The sequence below is a fragment of the Rhinopithecus roxellana genome, chromosome 12 (assembly GCF_007565055.1).
Source record: "Rhinopithecus roxellana isolate Shanxi Qingling chromosome 12, ASM756505v1, whole genome shotgun sequence".
In the NCBI taxonomy this organism is placed as follows: Eukaryota; Metazoa; Chordata; class Mammalia; order Primates; family Cercopithecidae; genus Rhinopithecus; species Rhinopithecus roxellana.
In genome coordinates, this window is record NC_044560.1 from 105,370,705 (window position 1) to 105,393,918 (window position 23,214).

Below are 23,214 nucleotides of genomic sequence, written 5' to 3' on the forward strand. Positions count from 1 at the left end.
AAATCCAAGCCCTGTCTTATTTGCATAACAGCAAGTCCTCTGGGAATTGAGGTGAGGGTCCAGCAGTCGCTCAGATGCTTTGGTAAATGAATAAGCAAGGGAAGTTGTCATGGTGGAATCCATTTATTAATTCATTCAAAAAAATATGTGCTAAGCACCTACCCAACAGTGCTGGGACTTGGGGGTACTACAGGGACTGAGCCTCAGGTCCTGCCCTTGTGGAGCTCACAGTCCATTAGGGGACACACACCAGTTCCCAGTCAGGGACAACCTAAAGTGGATGGGGTTGGGGGAGCCCATGGGGCTAGGGAAGCAGAGCAGGGACACCTAGCTTGGACTGGGAGTCAGGAAAAAATTCCTGGAGGAGGGGACAGCTGAGCTGAGCCCTAGATGAGGATAGAGTATAGAAAGAACTAGAAAAAGACTGAAGCCAAGAAAATAGCACAGCCAAAGATCTGTTGGTGGGGAGAAGGCTTGATACATTGAGAATGCTTAGAGGGTCCGGTGCGATGGCTCACACCTGTAATCCCTTCACTTTGGGAGGCTGAGGAGCGTGGATCACCTGAGGCCAGGAGTTCAAGACCAGCCTGGCTAAGGTGGTGAAACCCTGTCTCTACTGAAACAACAACAACAAAAAAAAACGCTAAAAATTAGCCAGGCATGGTGGTGGGCACCTGTGATCCCAGCTACTCAGGAGGTTGAGGCAGGAGAATTGCTTGAACCTGGAAGGTGGACGTTGCAGTGAGCTGCGATTGCACCACTGCACTCCAGCCTGGGCAACAGAGCAAGACTCCATCTCAAAAAACAAAAACAAACAAAAAGAGAAAGCTTAGAGATTCATGGGGACTGGAGCCACAGGTGTGGAGAGAGGGGTTAGTAGAGACCAGTTTCTGCAGGTATTATAAGGACATTCTCAGGCTAAGGAGATTAGATCTTTTCTTCAGGGCACTGGGAAGCTATTGCAGGTTTTGAACACCAGAGGGGCAGGGGCAGGTTTGTGATTTAGGAAAGGCCCCTCTGGCTCCAGACTGAGGGTGACTGGAAGGGAGAGGAGTGAGACTGAGCAGGAGACCAGGGAGGGAAGTGGGGTGGGGACCCTGCAGGGTGGGATGAGGAGGAGCCCAGAATAGGGTTGGGGACATGGGACAGAGAGGAGGGGAAGGATTCAGGAGACATTCGGGAGGCAGGACAGCTGGGGCTTGGTGAGCAGCCGGCTTGGGAAGGAAAATACAGGGCAGTAATCAATAGCATGGGCCAAGTGATCTGAGTGAGGCTGGGAGTGGTGGCACGCACCTGTGGTCCCAGCTATTCAGGAGGCTGAGGTGGGAGGATTGCTTGAGCTTGGGAGTTTGAGGCTGCAGTGAGCTATGATCATATCACTGCACTCCACTTTGGGTGACAGAGCAAGACCCTGTCTCAAAAAAAAAAAAACAAAAACAAAAACAAAAAAACCCAGACACTGCCTATGAGTTAACTCTGCTCTACAAGGAGCAGTTTTTAAAGTAAAATTTAAACAAAAAGAAAGAAAGGAAAAAGGCTAGATTACCTTGAAGAAGAAACTTCATCTCCCTGAGCCTCCATTTCCTCATCTGTAGAATGGGGGTCGTTATGAGGAGTTGCATGGCTTGTGCATGCCAGCGCTAAGTGCAGAGTGACGGTGCAATTATCATTACCCCCATCATCTTTATTGGGGTCACCCTGATCCCTCGATATCCCATAATACTCCCCCTTCTCATCCTTCAAGTGTCTGCCCTAATGTTCCCGTGACACCCTACCAGCTCAGCTCTCCTTATGAGAGTGCCTCACTGTTCTATTTCCTTTGCAGCCGTTATCCCCTTTGCAGTTGTTAATTAAATGTGTAATTACATGATGGCTTAATGTTTGTCTCCCCCACTGGGCTGAGTGCATCAGGAGACCAAGGCCAGGGCTGTCACCACCGCTGCGTCCTGAGCAAATGCTTGTTTGATGAGTGAATGACAGATGAACAACTGAGCAAGTATTTGACTGATTAATCAGTGCATGCGTGATTAAATACATGAGTGAGCAAATCACTGAATGAGTAAGCAATTGAAGGGGAGAGATCTAGGATAATTTCCAAACTGCCAATATCCCAGAACTGTGTAGATGACTTTTTCTCCATCTTTTTGAGTGGTTTTTGATACACTGGAGGGGGAAATAAGTAACGACAGTCAGAGATCGCAGTAGCAGAGAAAATAGTTTGCGATGCGGAGGGCCGCAGCGACCTCTCCAGGTGCAGGCTGAAGAAGCGCCTCCCGAGCAACCAACAAAATAAAGAAAAGTTACGGCGCTCTGCTCCCGATTGCCGCCCGAAAGGTGGAATTGAACCACTCTGTCGCTAGACAGCTACAGGTTTGAAGCCTGCACCCCAGACCACTGAGGATCATCCGGGCGAAATAACAAATTTCCCGCACAGCTATATAAGGATCGCAAAGGCTTACCTTTTAGAGTTATGGTCGCGTCCTTTGGGCAGGTGTGAGATGGTCGACTTCAAGGGCTATACATTCTCCCCACTCACTTATCACGAAAGATGTCCTTGTAAAATGTTGCCTTCACTTCATATAGTATGAATCATCCTCGCTCACAAAACCGTCTCATTTACATAGCGCCACGCATTCTGGGAAGCAGCGCCTAAGCACCTGGCAAGCTGTTAAAGGGCCCAGGACCCCCTTTTTCCAAAATGAAAAGTCAGCTTTTTAAGAGGAGATATTCAGGATTCGGCATTCAGAAGCGCCTTCTCGGAAAATTCCGAATTCTCCTTCTGCGGAGGAGTGGTGAGTGGGTTCCTGTTAGAGTCTGATTCACCCTGGCCCCAAAGGCTCTGAGCAGGCGGCTACAAGGCTGGTGCGACACCTGCTGTTCTTTTGTGGAATTGCGTAGGCCGATGGAGCTCCGCGTTCATTCAAACGTTTATTGAGCGTCTACTGAGTCCCAGGGATTGTCTCGGTGCTGGTGACGACAGACATCCTGTCCCGATTGAGTTTAAACACTAGACATAACCAATTTCTGCACTTGCTTTTTATGGTTGGGGAAACTGAGACAGACTCAGAAATGGATAGTACCATATCCCGGTTAAAACGGCCCATCCACTTAGGGAAATCGAACTTGTGTTACAATTTTTATTACAAAAAAGGTGATTCTTTTTTCTTAAATTTTTATGTATTTAGAAGGTACAGGTGCCGATTTCCACATGCACATGTTGATTGCGTCGTGGTGAAATCTGGACTTTTAGTGTACTCATCACGAAAAATTATTCAATATTCTGAGTCAGTGATTCTTTGACAATACCATTCTCCTGCATGAAACTCTCCCATGACTTCCGTTTCAGAGTAAAAGTCAAAGTTCTCACCCTGCTTTACAAATCCCCGTAATCCAGACGTTCTTCGCCGAGAGTCGTCGGGGTTTCCTGCTTCAACAGTGCTTGGACGGAACCCGGCGCTGGTCCCCCATCCCGGCCGGCCGCCCATAGCCAGCCCTCCGTCACCTCTTCACCGCGTCCTCTGACTGTCCCAAGGCCCCCGCCGCCGCTCCAGCGTCGCGCAGCCACCGCCGCCGCCGCCTGTCCTTAGCCTCCGCCATGACGACCGCGTCCACCTCACAGGTGCGCCAGAACTAGCACCAGGACTCAGAGGCCGCCATCAACCGCCAGATCAACCTGGAGCTCTACGCTTCCTACGTTTACCTGTCCATGTCTTACCACTTTCACCGCGATGATGTGGCTTTGAAGAACTTTGCCAAATACTTTCTTCACCAATCTCACGAGGAAAGGGAACATGCTGAGAAACTGATGAAGCTGCAGAACCAAGGAGGTGGCCGAATCTTCCTTCAGGATATTAAGAAACCAGACTATGACGACTGGGAGAGCGGGCTGAATGCGATGGAGTGTGCTTTACATTTGGAAAAAAATGTGAATCAGTCACTACTGGAACTGCACAAACTGGCCACTGACAGAAATGACCCCCATTTGTGTGACTTCATTGAGACACATTACCTGAATGAGCAGGTGAAAGCCATCAAAAAAATTGGGTGACCACGTGACCAACTTGCGCAAGATGGGAGCACCCAAATCTGGCTTGGCAGAGTATCTCTTTGACAAGTACACCCTGGGAGACAGTGATAATGAAAGCTAAGCCTCAGGCTAATTTCCCCATAGCCATGAGGTGACTTCCCTGGTCATCAAGGCAGTGCATGCATGTTGGGGTTTCCTTTACCTTGTCTATAAGTTATACCAAAACATCCACTTAAGTTCTTTGATTTGTACCATTCCTTCAAATAAAGAAATTTGGTACCCCCCAAAAAACAAACAAACAAACAAAAAAATCCCTGTAATCCAACCCCTTTGGCCCCTCTGACCCTGTCTCACATACTCCTCTTCCCTTATATTATTGGCTTTGGGCAAACAGATGTCTTGCTGCACACATGGATCATGCTACCTCCGCAGGGACTTTGTGCTTGCTGATCCCCTAGCCTAGATCTCCTCCTCACATGTTTCCGTGGCTCATCGCCTCCCTTCACTCTGTTATCTGATCAAATATCAAATACCAAAAACTCACTGAGTGACCAGCACTCAGTGAGGCCTTCCCTGACCACCCAGTTTAAAATAGCGAGTGGATGGGCTCGGTGGCTCACCCATGTAGTCTCAGCACTTTGGGATGCCGAGGTGGGTGATCACCTGAAATCAGGAGTTCGAGAGCAGCCTGGCCAACATGGTGAAACCCTGTCTCCACTAATGACACAAAAATTAGCGAGGCATAGTGACTCACGCCTGTAATCCCAGCTACTTGGGAGTTTGAGACAGGAGAATCGCTTGAACTCTGGAGGCGGAGGTTGCAGTGAGCTGAGATGGTGCCGTTGTACTCCAGCATATCCTACTCCAGCCTTGGTGAAAAGAGCAAAACTCCCTCTCCAAATAATAATAATAATAAATAAAATAAAATAAAAATAAAAAAACAGCAAGCTCTGTCACTCTATCCCCTTACCCTGTTAGACATTTCCCCATCACTCTGATCACTACCTGCCATTTTCTGTGTCTATTTGCTTATTGTCTGTCTGCTTCTGTAGAATATCAGCGCCATCAAACTTTGCATTTTATTTTTGATCATTGCTGTATCTCTAGTGCCTGAAAAGTGCTTGAGAACATAGTAGATGTTCAGTAAATGTTTGTGGAATGAATAAAAGAATACTATCACTGTCTTTTTTTTCTTCTTCCAGACAGGATCTTACTTTGTCACCCAGGCTGGAATGCAGTGGCTCAAAAACAGCTCACTGCAGCCTCGACCTCCCAAGCTCAAGTGATCCTCTTGCCTCAGCCTCCCTGGGATGACAGGCATATGCCACCACGTCCAGCTAATTTTAATTTAATTTTTTTTTTTTTTTTTTGTAGAAACACGGGCCTCACTTTGTTACCCAGACTGGCCTCGAACTCCTGGCCTCAAGCCATGCTTCTGCCTTGGGCTACGAAAGTGCTGGAATTTCATGCTTGAGCCACAGCACCTGGCCTCACTATCTTTCTTTGAGCCTGTTTTCTCATTTGTATAACCAGACTAGTACAACTGATCTCACCGGAGAAATCATGATATAAAAGTCTGACACTGGATGAGGCAACTGGGAGGAGCTCAGTAAAGGCTGTTTCTGCTGGGTGCGGTGGCTCACACCTGTAATCACAGGACTTTGGGAGGCTGAGATGAGTGAATCACAGGAGATTAGAAGTTCCAGACCAGCTGGTAAACATGGTAAATCCCCATCTCTACTAAAAATACAAAAATTAGCCAGGCATGGTGGCTCACGCCTGTGATCCCAGCTACTCAGAAGGCTAAGGGAGGAGAACCCCTTGAACCCAGGAGGCTGAGGTTGCAGTGAGCCAAGATTGTGCCACTGCACTCCAGCCTGGTCGACAGAATGAGACTATATACATATATATATGTTGTTTATTTCTCTTTTTTTTTTGGCAGGGATTACAGGCACCTGCCCCCACACCTGGCTAATTTTTGTTTTTTGTTTTTTTTAGAAGAGACGGGGTTTCACCATATTCACCAGGCTGGTCTTGGACTCCTGACCTCAGGTGATCCACCTGCCTCAGCCTCCCAAAGTGCTGAGTAACAGGCGTGAGCCACAGTACCTGGCCAGTAAAGGCTGTTTGAATCTTCAATCTGTTTTGAGCTTGGAGGCTTTAGTCGTAACTGGACCCAAATTCTCAATCAGATCCTCTTCCACCACTCTTTGTGATAGATAAATAAGCATTTTGCCTTATGGGAAGTGTTAACTAAGAGCATCTTTAGAAAGTTTTGGACAGGCGCCATGGTTCACATTTGTAATCCCAGCACTTTGGTAGGCCAAGATGAGTGGATAGCTTGAGCTCAGGAGTTCCAGACAAGCCTGGGCAACAGACTGAGACTCCGTCTCAAAAAAAAAAAGGATTGCCTCTGCTTGGCAAATCCCGATTCAAGATACGTCCCCTAAACCCTCTTTGTTTTAATTAGATAGTTACTGCTAGGCACCTCTGTATACAATTTCTGAGGCTGTAAGGACTCCTTGGAACACTATTATCTATCTCCTAATATGTGACATGTGTCATGACAAACAAGTGAGTTTTTCTTTTTTCTTTTTTTTTTTTTGAGATGGAATTTCGCTCTTGTTGCCCAGGCTGGAGTGCAGTGGCATCACCTTGGCTCACCGCAACTTCTGCCTCCCGGGTTCAAGCGTTTCTCCTGCCTCAGCCTCCCGAGCAGCTGGGATTACAGGTGTGTGCCACCACGCCTGGCTAATTTTGTATTTTTAGTAGAGACGGGGTTTCTCCATGTTGGTCAGGCTGGTCTCAAACTCCCGACCTCAGGTGATCCGCCTGCCTTGGCCTCCCAAAGTGCTGACATTATAGGCATGAACCACTGCGCCTGGCTGCACAAACATTTTAAATGTCAATATTTTTGTGTTTATTTTTACTATTATCTTCTATTTCTGGCAAGCAATACTGGTTTCTGGTGGCAAAGTAAGCTTTCTTCTTGAAATACATTTATTATTATATTATTAAGTATTAAAACAATTTTCAAGAAAAATATTAGATAAATAGCAGAACAGCCGGGCACAGTGGCTCACACCTGTAATCCCAGCACTTTGGGAGGCCGAGGCGGGAGGATCACGAGGTCAGGAGATCGAGACCATCCTGGCTAACACGCTGACACCTCGTCTCTACTAAAAATACAAAAAATTAGCCAGGCGTGGTGGCGGGCGCCTGCAGTCCCAGCTACTCGGGAGGCTGAGGCAGGAGAATGGTATGAACCCGGGAGGCGGAGCTTGCAGTGAGCTGAGATCGTGCCACTGCACTCCAGCCTGGGCGACAGAGTGAGACTCCGTCTCAAAAAAAAAAAAAAAGGTAAATAGCAGAACAGGTAGTAGAAAGATGATGAAGGTCATAAGGGGAATGACTGAGGTTTGGGAAACAATAGTGTAACTGTTTACTGTGCATTTATTATACGCCAGGCCCCATGCCAAGGGCTTTACATGTAGGTATGGTCATGGTTGACAGTTTTCTTCTTTTTCTTTTTCTTTTTTTTTCCTTTAGAAACGGAGTCTTGCTCTGTCGCCCTGTCTGGAGTGCAGTGGCACAATCTCAGCTCACTAGAACCTCCACCTCCCGAGTTCACGAGATTCTCCTGCCTCAGCCTTCTGAGTAGCTAGGATTACAGGCGCCCACCACCAAACCCAGCTAATTTTTGTATTTCTAATAGAGATGGGGGTTTCACCATGTTGGCCAGGCTTGTCTTGAACTCCTGACCTCAGGTGATCACCACTCCTTGGCCTCCCAAAATGCTGGGATTACAGGTGTGAGCCACTGCGCCTGGCCTTTTTCTGATTTAATATTTTGTAGAGATGAGGTCTTGCTATGTTGCCCAAACTTGTCTCGAACTCCTGGCCTTAAGTGATCCTCCCTCCTCGGCCTTCCAAAGTGCTGGGACTGCAGATGTGAGCCATCGTGCCCGGCCTAATGAGTTTTACATCTGAGGAAAGTGAGGCTTTGAGAGGTGAAGTCATATGCTGAAGGTCACACAACCAAGGGGTAGTGGAGCCAGGATTCAAACCCAGGTCTGTGGATCTTTAGACCTCAGTCTCCTTCCAGTCTCCCCATGAGTCCCTTTGCTTCCGCCTTTCAGTTGAGATTTTTTTTTTTTTTTTTTTTTTTTTTAATGGAGTCTCGCCCTGTTGCCCAGGCTGGAGTGCAGTGGCATGATCCTGGCTCACTGCAACTTCTGCCTCCTGGGTTCAGGCGATTCTCCTGCCTCAGCCTCCCGAGTAGCTGGAGTTACACGTGTGTGCCACCACACCCGGCTAAATTTTGTATTTTTAGTAGAGATGGGGTTTCACCATGTTGGCCAGGCTGCTCTTGAACTTCTAACCTCAAGTAATCCGCCCTCCTCGGTCTCCCAAAGTGCTGGGATGTGAGCCACCATGCCCGGCCTCCCTTCAATCATTTCATAACCTACACAGATGGCAGAGGGAGCTTCTTCCCCACAGATGGGGAAGGTTCTCCTGGAGTGTCAAGTGCTTTTCAGTGCAGAAAAGTGAATACTGGAGGGTTCTGGAAGCACAGGAGGCCTTGAGTTTTCCACAGGAGTCTTTATTACAGTGTAAATCCAAGCTCAGGCCTCCCCTGGGCCCCATGCAAAGCCCCGGCGTAGGGGCTAGTAGCGTCCAGGAGACACCAACGCCTCACGGCGCCTCCAGCGGCGGGTCCGGAAGTGCAGGGTGGTGCCCTGTCTAGGCAACTACAAGTCCCAGCAGGCCCCGCGGCCAAGGTGCCTCGTCTTTCCTGGACTCCTGGAGCAGAGCCTCTTGGGAATTGTAGTCCTGACCGCTCAGGTAATTAGCGCAGAGTCCCTAGTGGGAGTGATCCTGACACCCACCGGGAAAAGGCTCAGGCCGAGGAGGGGAGTGGGTGGGAACGGACGGGAGATGGAGGTGGGCTGAGGGCTGCTGGGGGTGGGGGGCAGGCGTCCTGCGGGCAGAGACACCGTTCTCATTCGGCTTTGGCTTTGGATCCGGAGACTGCGGCTGCTGCAGAGGCCAGGGCTCCGGTCCCTGGGATTTTAGCTCGGATCCTGAAGAAGAAACAGGTGGAATCACGAGGTGGGGCAAAAGACGGGGGGGTGGCATCTGGGGACTACGGGGAAAGCTGGGTGGGAAACTGACCAAGAGCCCGAAGCCAGCTCCTGCCCTCCACCTAGTGGCCTGCATTGGAATTGCCTCCTCATCCTTTTCAAGGGGACATTACCAGGAGGTTTTCGGACGAGGAGAGTAGAAAGGAAAGGTTCCCAAGCTCCCCCACTTCCCCCTCCCATCGACCTCTGCCCCATGCTCTTACTTAGCTTTGATGTGGCTCAACTGATTGGTCACCAACCCCACATACTGGTCGATCTGAGCCTGGGGAGACCAAAAAAAGGTGAAAGAAGGGATTGGAGGGGTTTCTTCTCTTTAGTCACATAGGAGGCTGCTTCCTCCCCAACCTCCAAATCAGGAGTTGTGAGGAGTGGCCCACCACACCACCCCCGGCTCTAAACTTCATAGAATACATCAGATGCCAGAGATGCCAGTTGTAGGGTCAGTCAGTTGGGCCATACTCTGTATGGAGAGTGATGTCAGGTGGAACGCACAAGTATCTGGCAGTGAGGCCGTGTCCTGGGCACGATGGTTAACTTTTGAGTGAGTTTGCATATGTGTGTGTTGTGGGGTAGGGTGAGAACAGACGGCACTGGTATTGGTCACCGAGTCCTTGAGTGGATTGATTTATATACTAGTGTTTTTTTTAAAAAAAATATTTATTTTTATTTTATTTATTTATTTATTTATTTATTTATTTGAGACAGGGTCTCGCTCTGTCACCCAGTCTGGAGTGCAGTGGCATGATCTTGGTTCACTGCAACCTCCGCCTCCTGGGTTCAAGCGATTCTCCTGCCTCCCGAATAGCTGGGATTACAGGTGTGCACCAACATGCCAGGCTAATTTTTAGATTTTTTTTTCTTTTTTTTTTTTTTTTTCTGAGATGGAATCTTGCTCTATCACCCAGGCAGGAGGGCAATGGCACAGTCTCGGCTCACTGCAACCTCTGCCTCCCGGGTTCAAGCGATTCTCCTGCCTCAGCCTCCCAAGTAGCTGGGATTACAGGTGCACACCACCACACCTTGCTAATTTTTGGATTTTTAATAGAGACAGGGTTTCACCATGTTGGCCAGAATGGTCTCAAACTCCTGACCTCAAGTGATCCACCTGCCTCCGCCTCCCAAAGCTGGGATCACAAGCGTGAGCCACCATGCCCAGACTGTTTTTTTTTTTTTTTTAAGATAGGGTCTTGCTCTATTGCCTAGGCTGGAGTGCAGTGGCATGATCACAGCTCACTGCTGCCTTGACCTCCTAGGGTTCAACCCATCCTCTTGCCTCAACTTTCAGAGTAGCCGGGACTATAGGTGTGTGCCACCATGCCTGGCTAATTTTTAGCCTTTTTGTAGAGATGGGGGTCTTACTACATTGTTGAGGCTGGTCTTGAACTCCTGGCCTCAAGCAATTCTCCTGTCTCAACCTCCCAAAGTGCCGAGATTACAGTTGTAAGCCACTGTGGCTGGCCTGATTTAAATACAGTTTAATTGTGAGTCTTGGTGATTCCAGCCTATGAAGGACAGAGTTAGGACTAACCGGCAGGGCATATTATCATGTGGCTCCCAGCTGTGCTGGAGAAGGGGCTGTCAGTCCATCCTCCCGTCTCTGGATAGGATGGATGTCAGTGGTCCTGTTAATGTCAGTCTTCTGGGCAACAGCCATCCCACTCTTTTATTTTGATTTTATTTATTTATTTTTTGGGTTTTTTGTTTTTTGCTTTTTGTTTTTGAGATGGAGACTTCCTCTGTCACCCAGGTTGGAGTGCAGTGGCCCTATCTCGGCTCACTGCAAGCTCCGCCTCCTGGGTTCACGCCATTCTCCTGCCTCAGCCTCCCGAGGAGCTGGAACTACAGGTGCCCGCCACCACGCCCGGCTTAATTTTTTGTATTTTTAGTAGAAACGGGGTTTCACTGTGTTAGCCAGGACGGTCTCGATCTCCTGACCTCATGATACGCCCGCCTCAGCCTCCCAAAGTGCTGGGATTACAGGGGTGAGCCACCACACCCGGCTATTTTTTTTTTTTTTTTTTTTTGAAACAGACTCTTGCTCTGTCACCCAGGCCGGAATGCAGTGGCATTTAACTGACATGCCAGTTAAAATCAAGAGTGAAGGCCCTGGCCGGGCGCGGTGGCTCAAGCCTGTAATCCCAGCACTTTGGGAGGCCGAGACGGGCGGATCACGAGGTCAGGAGATCGAGACCATCCTGGCTAACACGGTGAAACCCCGTCTCTACTAAAAACTAGCTGGGCGAGGTGGCAGGCGCCTGTAGTCCCAGCTACTCGGGAGGTTGAGGCAGGAGAATGGCGTGAACCCAGGAGGCAGAGCTTGCAGTGAGCTGAGATCCGGCCACTGCACTCCATCCCGGGCGACAGAGCAAGACTCCGCCTCAAAAAAAAAAAAAAAAAAAAAAAAAAAAGAGTGAAGGCCTAATCCCAGCACTTTGGGAGACCAAGGCAGGTGGATCACTTGAGTTTGGGAGTTCGAGACCAGCCTGGCCAGTGTGGTGAAACACTGTCTCTACTAAAAACACAAAAAATTAGCCGGGCATGGTGGCAGGCGCCTGTAATCCCAGATATTCAGGAAGCTGAGGCAGGAGAATCGCCTGAACCTGGGAGACAGAAGCTGCAGTGAACCAAGATCATACCATTGCACTCCAGCCTGGGCAACAGAGTGAGACTCCATCTCAAAAAAAAAAAAAAAAAAAAAAAAAGCAGTGAAGTCTGGGCGTGGTGGCACTTGAGGTCAGGAGTCTGAGATCAGCCAGGCCAACATGGCAAAACTCTGTCTCTGCTTATACAAAAATTAGCCAGGCATGGTAGCTGTATGCCTGTAATCCCAGCTACTCAGAGGTTGAGGCAGGAGACTCACTTGAGCTCAGGAAGCGGAGGTTGCAGTGAGCCAAGATCACACCACTGCACTCCAGCCTGGGCAGCAGAGCAAGACTCTGTCTCAAAAAAATCCAAAACAAAACAAAAACAAAAAAACAAACAAACAAACCAAAAGCCTGTCCCTGGCTGATGCTGATAAGACATGTTAGTTAGACTCTGGCTATATCAAGAAGGTGCCACAGCCAGGACACCTGTGTCTGGGTGGGACATCTGTCAATGGGACCCTGGTTCTGGAAGGAGATGGTCAGTCCCCCCATGTTCAGCTGGGGTGCTGACAACTAAGGGTGTCACACTCACCTGGTGCTGCCGGTACAGCAGGGGGATGGTGAATAGACCGATCACTCCTGTGGGTACAGAGACGGGGGGCGTCAGGGTGTTCCCAAGAGATGAACAGTTCCATCTGGAACCCTGTCCCCCACCAGACTCCAAGTCCCCACCTTGCCCCTCACAGCCTTCCCAGCTCACCCAGAATGAGAAGCGTCAAACCATTGAAGATGGCACCCACGAAGGTCAAGATGTAGAAGAGGAGGGCCAGCTGGGGGTGAAGGTCAGGGTCAGCAGAGCCCACCGGGAGTTCCCTTCCACCTGTGAGTTTACCCAACAGTCACCCTCCCACCCCCTAGCTGTGCAGAGGTGAGAGGGGAACCCAGGAGGGGCTGAGAGCTCCAGGCCACCTTGAGGGAATCCACGAGGTCTTCTACCAGGAAGAAATGCCGCAGCTGCGTGGCCGCCGAGACCACGTGGGAGGCGATCTGCTGGGACAAACGTTCTGTCTGCTCGCGAGTCAGGGTGAGGTCCACATCCAGGTAGGCCCTGCGGGGACAAAGGAGTATGGGGCGACTCAGTGGGTGACCAGCTCAGACTGGTGCAGGCGCAGCTGAAACAAGGGCGAGGAATGGCGGTCGAGAAGACCAGAGTTAGGACTGAGGGGCAGCTCTGAGGAACCACGTGTAGAGGGCTGGGGTCAGGGTCAGGGTCAGGGATGGAGGATGAAGGGTACTAGGTTAGGATCGGAGATTAGGATTGGAGGGTAGGTTAGAGGATCGGGATGAAAAACAATCAAGATAAGTCGGGGTCTGGGTGGGAGTAAGTGCCTGATTTGAGGTCATGGGTCATGCTTTAAGGTCAGGACAGGGGCTCAGGTCAGGGGCCAGGGGTTCTCACTGGAAAGGGTTGGCTCCGTCCCCCCGGTGCACGGCCTGCAGCACTTTGCGGTAAACCCTGAGAGAGATGGTGCCGCAGAGAAGCAACAGAGCCACGTGCGCAGCCACGGACACGATGCTAAAGTGCAGGAGGCAGAGGAGGGAGACCATGAGGCCTGTGAAGACCACTCCTGACGTCCTCGTGTCCTTCCAGTACAGCAGGTCCGCCACTGTGGAGGGGTGGGGGGTATTAGGGCTTGTTCCTGACCAGGCTGGTCTCCTCACCTCCCTCTCCCTGTCCTACAGCTGAAAAATGACTTCTTTTTTTTTTTTTTTTTGAGACGGAGTCTCGCTCTGCCACCCAGGCTGGAGTGCAGTGGCCGGATCTCAGCTCACTGTAAGCTCCGCCTCCTGGGTTTAAGCCATTCTCCTGCCTCAGCCTCCCGAGTAGCTGGGACTACAGGCGCCCGCCACGTTGCCCGGCTAGTTTTTTGTATTTTTTTAGTAGAGACGGGGTTTCACCGTGTTAGCCAGGATGGTCTCGATCTCCTGACCTCGTGATCCGCCCGTCTCGGCCTCCCAAAGTGCTGGGATTACAGGCTTGAGCCACCGCGCCCGGCCCCAAAATGACTTCTTGACACACCTGTTTGAGCATAACCTGATTTCCGTGTTTTTTTTTTTTTGAGAGACAGGGTCTCACTCTGTCGCCCAGGCTGGAGGGCAGTGGTGCCATCATAGCTCACTGCAGTCTCGACCTCCTGGGCTCAAGTGATCCTCTCACCTCAGCCTCCTCAGTGGCTGGGACTGCAGGCATGCACCACCACTCAGCTAATTTTTTTTTTTTTTTTTTGCTTCTGTTTTTATTTTATTTTATTTATTTATTTATTTATTTTTGAGACAGAGTATTGCTCTGTCACCCACGCTGGAGTGCAGTGGTCCTATCTTGGCTCACTGCAAGCTCCACCTCCCGGGTTCACGCCATTCTCCTGCCTCAGCCTCCTGAGTCGCTGGGACTACAGGCGCCCGCCACCATGCCTCGCTAATTTTTTTGTATTTTTAGTAGAGATGGCGTTTCACCATGTTAGCCAGGATGGTCTCGATCTCCTGACTTCGTGATCCGCCTGCCTCGGCCTCCCGAAGTTCTGGGATTACAGTCATGAGCCACTGCGCCTGGCCTTGTTTGTTTTTAGAGGTGGAGGTCTCGCTGTGTTGTCTAGGCTGGTGTTGAACTCCTGGCCTCAAGTTATCCCTTTTCATCAGCCTTCCAAAATGCTGGGATTAGAGGTGTGAGGCACAGTACCCAGCCCAATTTGCAAAATTTTTTTTTTCTTCTGTTGCCCAGACTGGAGTGCAGTGGCACAATCTCCACTCACTGCAACCTCCGCCTCCCTGGATCAAGTGATTCTCCTGCCTCAGCCTCCTGAGTAGCTGGGATTACAGGAATGTGCCACAATTCCCGGCTAATTTTTGTATTTTTAGTAGAGACGGGGTTTCACCATGTTGGTCAGGCTGGTCTCGAACTCCTGACCTCGTGGTCCACCCACCTTGGCCTCCCAAAGTGCTGGGATTACAGGAGTGAGCCACCATGCTCGGCCTCAAATTTTTAGTGGCCTCTTTTCTTCCATGCTTATCTCCCTTCTTTTCCCTCTAGAAAACCCAAGTTAACCATCTAGCCAGTCCTATTAATTGTACTCCTCCCCATATAATTATATGTGGACACAGAAATACAAACTGATGCTTCTTGGTCATTTCTTATGAAAAACGGAATTATGCTGGGCGTGGTGGCTCACACCTGTAATCCTAGCACTTAGGGAGGCTGAGGCAGGCAGATCACCTGAGGTCAGGAGTTCAAAACCAACCTGGCCAACACGGTGAAACCCCATCTCTACTAAAAATACAAAATTTAGCCGGGCTTGGTCGCGGGTGCCTGTAATCCCAGCTACTCGAGAGGCTGAAGCACAAGAATCACTTGAACCTGGGAGGTGGAGGTTACAGTGAATTGAGATCACGACACTGCACTCCAGCCTGGGAGACAGAGTAAGACTCTGTCTCAAAAAAAAAAAAAAAAAAAAAAAAGAAAGAAAGAAAAGAAAGAAGACAAATAGAATTATATACACACTTTTCTGCATCATGCATACTTCACTCCACTTTTCCTCCTAATCAACTGAAATAGCTCCCTCTCCCACTTTTTTCCCAAAGACAGGGTCTTACTGTGTTGCCCAGGCTGGAGTGCAGTGGTGTAATCATAATTCACTGCAGCCTCGAACTTCTGGGCTCAAGTGATCCTCCACCTTTGGCCTCCCAAAGCACTGGGATTAGAGATGTGAACCACCATCCCCGATTAGCTTTTAATTCATTCATTCTTTTTTGTTTTTTTTTGACAGAGTCTCACTCTGTTGCCATGACTGGAGTGCTGTGGCGTGATCTTGGTTCACTATAACCTCAGCCTCCTGGGTTCAAGCTATCCTCCCACCTCAGCCTCCTGAGTGGCTGGCACTACAGGCACATGCCACCATGCTTGGCTAATTTTTGTATTTTCAGTAGAGATGGGGTTTTGCTATGTTTGCTTGGTTGGTCTTAAACACCTGGCCTCAAGCAATCCACCTGCCTTAGCCTCCCAAAGTTCTGGGATTATAGGCATGTGCCACCGCGCCTGGCCTTAATTCATTCTTTTAAAGAGCTGCATAGTATTCTGTGTTGTGGCTGTGCTATCATTCATTTTATTTAACCATGTACCTATTGCTGGGTCGGTTTGTTTCCTAACCCCTTCACCACAAGCAGGGCTGCAAGCAATATCCTTCAACAGATATTCTCACTTCCTGGAGCGACTATTTCTGAGATAGATCTCCAGGGTGGAATTGCTGGGTGGACTGGTTATGTGTTTGTTTGTTTGTTTGTTTGTTTCTTTGTTTATTTGAGATGGAGTCTTGCTCTGTTGCCCAGGCTGGAGTACAATGGCACAGTCTTGGCTCACTGCAACGTCCGCTTCCCAGGTTCAAGCAATTCTCCTGCCTCAGCCTCCTGAGTAGCTGAGATTACAGGATGGCGCCACCATGCCTGGCTAATTTTTTATATTTTGGTAGAGATGGGGTTTCACCATGTTGGCCAGGCTGGTCTCGAAATCCTGACTACAAATAATCCTTCTACCCAAAGTGTTGGGATTACAGACGTGAGCTACCACGCCTGGCTTTGTCTTTTCTTTTTTTTTTTTTTTTTTGAGACAGAGTTTCGCTGTTATTGCCCAGGCTGGAGTGCAATTGTGCATGCGATCTCGGCTCACCGCAACCTCCACCTCCTGGGTTCAAGCGATTCTCCTGCCTCAGCCTCCCGAGTAGCTGGGATTACAGGCATGTGCCACCATGCTTGGCTAATTTTTTGTTATTTTTAGTTAGAGATGGGGTTTCATCGTGTTAGCCAGGATGGTCTTGATCTCCTGACCTCAGGTGATCTACCCGCCTTGGCCTCCAAAAGTGCTGGGATTACAGGTGTGAGCCACCACGCCCGGCCGTATTTTTTTATTTTTATTTTTTATTTTTAGTTTTGGAGAAAGGATCTCACTCTGTCACCCTGGCTGGAGTGCAGTGGCATGATCATGGCTCACTGCAGCCTCTACCTCCCAGAGTCAAGCAATCCTCCTACCTCGGCCTCCTAGCAGCTGGGACTATAGGTGGCATCACCATATCTTGCTAATTTTTTTTTTTTTTTGGACAAATTCTTCCTCTGTTACCCAGACTGGAGTACAGTGAGCATGATCTCAGCTCACTGCAGCCTCTGCCTCCTGGGTTCAAGAGATTATCATGCCTCAGCCTCCCAAGTAGCTGGGATTACAGGCATGAGCTGCCATGCCTGGCCTGGCTAATTTTTTTTTTTTTTGAGACCGAGTCTCGCTCTGTTGCGCAGGCTGGAGTGCAGTGGCCGGATCTCGGCTCACTGCAAGCTCCGCCTCACGGGTTTACGCCATTCTCCTGCCTCAGCCTCCCGAGTAGCTGGGACTACAGGCGCCTGCCACCTCGCCCGGCTAGTTTTTTGTATTTTTAGTAGAGACGGGGTTTCACCGTGTTAGCCAGGATGGTCTCGATCTCCTGACCTCGTGATCCACCCGTCTCGGCCTCCCAAAGTGCTGGGATTACAGGCTTGAGCCACCGCGCCCGGCCGACTAATTTTTAAATATTTTGTAGAGATAGGGTCTCGTTATGTTGCCCAGGTTGAATTCCTGGCTTCAAGTGATCCTCCTGCCTCGGCCTCCCAAAGTGTTGGTATTATAGGCATGAGCCACCGTGCCCAGTCATATGTAATTTTTAATGTCTTAAATTTTGAAACACTGCTTACTAGTAAGACCATAACAGTTCTTATTTCCACAAGAAGCAAGAGAAACATCTTTTCCCAGCATCCTGCCCTGCAATGGGTTATAGTTCTTTTTAACTTTTGCCAATCTGTCAGGTGTAAAGTGATATCCCCTTGATGCCCTTAGCAACACATGTTTCTAAGTCCTAAATGTATTAATAACGCCATACTCCTTTCCAGGGCCTAACTCAAATTTCTGACCCCTTTCTGAGACCCTAAAACACACCTCCTAAACCCAACCTCAGCCCTGAGCAGTGACCTTTGTACCCAAACCTTCATCTCATCTGTCTAAACTTTAGGCTCACTCCTGTAATCCCAACACTTTGGGAGGCTGAGGCAGGAGGATCACCTGAGGCCTGGACAACATAGTGAGACCCTGTCTCTACAAACAAAATAACAAAATTAGCTGGGTGTGGTGGCCTGCGGCTGTAGTCCCAACTGCTCAGGAGGCAGAGGTGGGAGGATCACTTGAGCCCAAGAGTTCGAGGCTGCAATGAGCTATGATCCCACCACTGCACTCCAGAAAGAGCGACAGACTGTCGCTTAAAAAGAAACTTTAGTAGTCTGCTTTCATTTGAGTCCTGAAAACCAGGAACTCGATACCTTTCTATTTCTTTCCAGATCCTCTCTATCCTCCCACCCTCCCTCCAACTGACCCCTCCGACCTGTCCCTCTTAGAGGCTCACCCCTCACTTCTATATCCTTCCGATGCATCTCTCATTTACCTCGAAATAGGCCAGCCCCCTCCCTCCCCGTCGCAGGGCCCTCCCAGGCAGGCTCCTAGTGGCCGGAGCCAGTGGATGGGGGAGGGGCCAGGTCGCCTGAGGCGGGGGCTAAGTTTAGGCATGCTGGGGGGAGGGGGCCTCCCCGCAGCTGTTCTGGCCCGTCCGGCCCCTGAGTGACAGCGCTGCCTGGGACGAGGCTGGGGGAGGGGGTCCTCCCTGCTCCTGGGCCCCAAAGTGCTGGCTCGAAGGAGAAGGGACCCCATTCTCCTTCTAGGTCCTCCCTAGACTGCCCCTCGGCCCCCTAGCCCCAGCCTGCAACGCTGGGGAAGCAGACCAGTAACAAACGTGCTCTGGAGGTGCAGGAGATAAGGGCGAGTCTGGACCCCCTTCCGCCGACCTCAGCCCCCGTCCAGCCCGTTTCGCAAGCCCACCTTTACTCCCCATATCGGCTCCGAGTGAGAGGCTGGGGACACCGCTGCTTCTCGGGGATTTTGCCCACTTCAGTAGAACCCGGAGGACAGGAGTAGGGGGGTGGGGCCCCTTTGGACCCAGCCAATGGCTGTCCATAGAGGTGGGGACAATTCCAAAATTGGAACCGTCTTGTAAACAGCCAAAAGCAATGATGTCTTTAACCATTGCATAGCTGTTCCTGGAGGTGGAGCATATTTTAAAGTAAAGCTGGGTCATTTTACAACTGGTCAATAGATGTGGCCAGGAAAAAGACGGCTTTTGTTTGTTTTTTCAAATAGAGATCGAGTCTCCCTATGTTGCCCAGGCTGGTGTTGCACTCCTGGCTTCAAAGGATCCTCCCACCTCGGTCTCCCAAAGTGTTAGGATTACAGGCATGAGCCACTGCGCCCGGCCAAAAAGAAGAGTTTTTAAAAGGCACAGAATTTACTTATAAATATTCTACGGCCACATCTAAATAAGGAAAGAACTGCATTTTTTCAGGAATTTGGTCTGTCCAAAATCAGCCACTAGGAGGAGCACTCCAGAAGAGGGAGGATTATTTTATTTTATTTTTATTTTTTGAGACAGAGTCTCGCTCCGTCGCCCAGGCTGGAGTGCAGTGGTGCGGTCTTGGCTCACTGCAACCTCTGCCTTCCAGGTTCAAGCGGTTATCCTGCCTCAGTCTCCCGACTATAGACAGGGTTTCACTATGTTGGCCAGGCTGGTCTCGAACTCCTCACCTCAAGTGATCCGCCTGCCTCAGCCTCCCAAAGTGCTGGGATTACAGGTGTGAGCCACCGCGCCCGGGGGGGGGAATTTTTTTAAAAGAGCGGAGTTTATCACGTCTAGCCAGTAGCAATACCTCTTCCTTTTTCCACTATCTGCTGTTCCTTTGCGGGGCTGGTCCCTTTAATTCAAAATCCTCTCACCCTTTGCCTTGTGTGGTCCAAGGCAGCATTTTCACACACGTTGCTTACCTAGAAGGCGTGGCTCCACCGTGAATTCTAATTGGTCCGTGCTATCGAAGCACTGTCCCCTTATTGGCTCTCGCTCCAGTGGCCCCCGCTGCTTTTCTTCCTCTTCCAGCAAAGGCTCTTCGGGCCCAGAGTTCGAATCTCGCGATTGGGATGGGGACGGAGTACCGGCCTGGGGTGTCCCAGAGCCCGCACTGAGCTGGGGAGTCAAGACCTCGGGCGGTGAGGACTGAGCAAGTCGGAGTCGTAGGTCCAGTTCTGACAGGGTAGAGAGAGAAGGCCATGAGCTTTCTTCTTGGAGATGCCCGAGGAGAAACCACCCACCCCTCTTGGCTTCGGTCCCAGCACCTCGGACATCTCACCTTCCCCAGCTTCTCCTGCCTCCAATCTGTTGGGTTCTTCGGGTTCTTCGTCTTCCAGCGGGGTGGAGCTGCTGGTGGAAGAGTCCTCCCCGGATCCCACTCCCCGGGCCACCCAGCCCAGCTTGTCCAACCGAAGCCTCAGGTCTTCCAGGGGGCGCTCGGATGGAGGGGCGGTGTCAGGATCACCCCGGCGTCCAGGCTCTGGGGATTGGCTCAGGCTGGGGATGCTCTCCAAGCTGTCGCCCAGGCTGGGCTGAGGATGCTGGTCTCGTGGTTCTGAGACTGAGCGGCCCTGGGGGCGGGGGCGGCGGGCAGTTGAATCCCTACGGCCCCCGGAGCCCACTACGCCATCAAAGGCGATGTAGGAGAAGGTCAGCTCCCGGGGGGTGCCCCAGTCCTGCGACGTGGTCTCCTCCTCGTCCTCCTCTGAGAATTCCCGGGCTGTGTGCAGCTCCCGAAAATCAGAGTCGTCGTTCCCTCCTGCAGCGGGTGAAGGAGAGCCTTGTTTCCCTCAGCAGGCCCCTGAGCTGCCCAGCCCTGAACCCCTTCACCTGCTCCCCTCCACTTACCTTCTGTGGAATCAGGGGTTGAGGAGGCTGTAGACGGAGCTTCTTCTGCGAGAGGGAAAGAATCGAAGACTCTTAGAAGCTTAGACTGTCCGAATCACAGAAGTGTGCCAGTCCTGGAATCTTAGAATATTTGAATCACGGGACTTTTAGAAAATTCTGCACACAGACTCTAAAACCTAGCATCACTGCCTGATGGAGCTCAGAGTCTTAGAAGTCCAAATCCAAGAATCTTAATCTTAGAGTCTTCAAGACTCAGCTGGGCTGGGTGGCCAACAAAGTAGGAATCTCAGGAGGTTTCAAGTCATTCATTCGTTCAACAACCATTTATTGAGCACCTACTATGTGCCAGGCACTGTTCTAGGTCCTGGGGATATAGCTGTGAAGAAAACACAAAATCCCTGCCCTCCTAGAGCTGACACTCTTTGGGAGAGACAAACAATAAACAAGTGAATATATGATGTCGGGTGCAGATGAGCATATGGAGCAAAGTAAAGAAAGGTAGGGGAAGAGAAAGTGAAGAAAGTGAAGGGGTGCTGTTTCTCATAGGGTGGTCAAGAAGCCTTCTCTGATAAGACGATGTTTGAGCAGAGATCTGAAGGAAGTGAGGAAGCCAAGCAGATGTTCAGGGAAGACTTCCAGGTACAGAAGGAAACCAGTGCAAAGGCCCTGAGCCAGGTACCAAGATTGGCATCTGAGGAATAGAGAGGTGCGAAGATGTGACTGGAGAAGAGAGACTGAGGAGGAGAAGGGTGGGAGGTGAGGACAGAGAGGTAAGGGGGGTGGGGAGGGACAGATGAGATGGTCCTCCCTTTGTAATCCGAAGTTAACAACAAGATCTTAGAATGTTGGGATGATACTCGGAAATGCTGAAATCACCAATTCTTAGAATTTTGGCATCGGGACACCCAAGACATGGAAGTGGCTAGATCTAAGGGTGTTGAAATCCCCAGCTGTCAGAACCCCCATGTGCGGGACAGAGAACGGTAGACATGGACTGTTACAGCTGTGAGCTCAGAGATTGGGAGGATCAAGCTAGGCGTTTTCAGCTGGGAATCCAGCCCCTTAGAGCTAGTTCAGAGCTTTGCACGTAGATGATGCTCAATGCGGTTTAGAAATTGAAATCTGACGCCCTGTGCCCTCACCTTGTTTTCTCAGCTGGGGAATGGGAGGCCTGGAGTGGTGTGGGTCTTCTCCAGGATTACCATTAACCAGTGGTAAAGGCCACTAAGGACCCATGAGTCCTTGCCCCCAAACCACGGATGGCTGTTTTCCCGGGACAGGGGGTTGGACAGTTTGGGCGAGGTCGGGGCTGCCTCTTGGACAGAAAACGGGGGTGGGATGCGAAGACGAGAGATTAGGAGCCAGACCCCTGTTTTCCATCCTGGCTCTACCCTCCGTTCAACCCCCTCCCCGCCAGCTGCGGCCAGCACCAGAGTCTGGGGACAGCTCCCCGCGCGCGTCCACGTTCCCGGGCGGGGCCGGGAGGCACATCCCAGAGCGCAGCGCGCCCCCCGCCGGCTGTCTCAGTGGCCCCTCACCTCCGCCCTGTTTCGTCCAGGTCCTCCGGGTCAGGCTGCCCCGGTCGCCGCCAGAGAGCGGGGGAGGGGAGAGCTTCCTTTGTCTCCTATGCCTCCTCCCCCCACCCCGGCTCTCCTGCGGGCAAGCGCTGAGGGGACACCGGGGAGTACCCCACCTGGACGTCTGGGACCCACCCGAGGCCCCAGCCTCGCTCTACTCACTGCAGTGGGCGAAGACCGGCAGGACCTGCCCCATGGCCCCCCTCGGGCCTGCATCGGGACCCCCGCCCACTCCGGCTGCGCCGCCCTGGGCCCGGGGCCGCGGGCGCTCATCTCCGCCGCGCCCACGACGCCGGTGCCATCCTCGCCGCCTCCTCCTCCCGGGCTGCTCCAGCAGCCGCCGCCGCCGCCGCCGCCGCCGCCCAGTGCTCGGCTCGGCGGGGGCGGGCGGGGCCGCGGTGGGAAAGGCACTGCAGCGCGCGGTCGGGGGCGGGGCCAGAGGATGGGCGGGGCGGTACCAGAGGGAGGGCGAGGGGCGGGGAAACGCCGAGGAGCAGGCGGAGAGGCGTGGCCTTCTTACTAAAGGGGCGGAACCAAGAGGGTGGGCGACAGTGCCAGGAAGGAGTGGAAAGCGGCCTGAAGGGCGGGGCCTAGACCGCAGAGGGCGCAGCGTTTAGGGGAAGAGGGGCCGAGGCTTGGAGTCGGGCGAGGGACATGGGAGAGGATGGTGAAAGAGCCTTGGCAGAGAGGATGGGAGCGTGGATCCCTGAGTGTGTTGGGGTGGAGCTAGAGGTGCCATTGAAGAGGGGGTGGAAAGATTCTAATGCTCTGAGGTAGGGTCCGAGCCTAGATTTGCAGAGGGAGCGAGAAAGGGGGCCGAAAGAAACAATTCAGAAACTTTTGCGGCACGCAGAGGCGCTCAAACATGGGCGGGGCTAAAGCAACAGGGAATTATTCAAATATAACTGGGTGGGGTCGGATTCCAGGCAATTCCAAGTCTGCGAAAATTAGAAGGGTCTGGAGCTGTGTGCGTGAATCCTGGATGGGCGGGGCCTGGAAGAGAAAATAGCTGAAGCCCCAG

The 23,214-nt window shown here is 51.3% G+C and overlaps 2 protein-coding genes and 1 pseudogene across 5 annotated transcripts in view; 1 reads left to right on the forward strand and 2 right to left on the reverse strand.

The window, feature by feature from the left end:
- Nucleotides 1-2,547, reverse strand: part of ERCC1 (ERCC excision repair 1, endonuclease non-catalytic subunit) — a 77,869-nt gene extending 75,322 nt beyond the window's left edge. The window contains exon 1 of one of the 2 annotated variants that reach the window (XM_030941972.1): nucleotides 2,460-2,547. The gene's annotated coding sequence lies outside the window, so the exon portion shown is untranslated. The remainder of the gene's footprint in view (nucleotides 1-2,459) is intronic. The other variant, XM_030941971.1, reaches the window with a different exon arrangement.
- A 1,033-nt stretch (nucleotides 2,548-3,580) lies between these two features.
- LOC104673441 lies at nucleotides 3,581-4,303 on the forward strand (annotated as a pseudogene). The gene has a single exon (XR_004052012.1). The product of XR_004052012.1 is annotated as a ferritin heavy chain pseudogene (transcript).
- Nucleotides 4,304-8,612: 4,309 nt separating this feature from the next.
- Nucleotides 8,613-22,609, reverse strand: RTN2 (reticulon 2). Of its 2 annotated transcripts, XM_010377476.2 has the most exons (10): nucleotides 22,356-22,609; nucleotides 20,617-20,661; nucleotides 20,048-20,527; nucleotides 19,689-19,943; nucleotides 13,215-13,422; nucleotides 12,725-12,863; nucleotides 12,516-12,585; nucleotides 12,348-12,394; nucleotides 9,374-9,432; nucleotides 8,613-9,110 (listed from the first exon to the last, which is right to left on the reverse strand). In XM_010377476.2, the coding sequence occupies exons 1-10, from the start codon at nucleotides 22,387-22,389 to the stop codon at nucleotides 9,029-9,031; spliced, it is 1,419 nt and encodes a 472-aa protein (XP_010375778.1). In that variant the 5' UTR covers nucleotides 22,390-22,609; the 3' UTR covers nucleotides 8,613-9,028. The 2 variants fall into 2 exon arrangements, with proteins under 2 accessions (XP_010375778.1, XP_010375779.1); XM_010377477.1 differs by lacking the exons at nucleotides 19,689-19,943; nucleotides 20,048-20,527; nucleotides 20,617-20,661; nucleotides 22,356-22,609 and adding an exon at nucleotides 18,693-18,853.
- Nucleotides 22,610-23,214: the final 605 nt, after the last annotated feature.

Bases quoted from the DNA above. Each gene is read 5' to 3' on its own strand.
- RTN2 (XM_010377476.2), bottom strand. From the start codon at position 22,389: ATGGGGCAGGTCCTGCCGGTCTTCGCCCACTGCA. The intron at 20,528-20,616 runs GTAAGTGGAGGG...CACCCGCTGCAG, and splicing joins AACCCCTGATTCCACAGAAG to GAGGGAACGACGACTCTGAT. The intron at 12,864-13,214 runs GTGAGAACCCCT...TTGTCCCCGCAG, and splicing joins GACGGAGCCAACCCTTTCCA to GGCCTACCTGGATGTGGACC.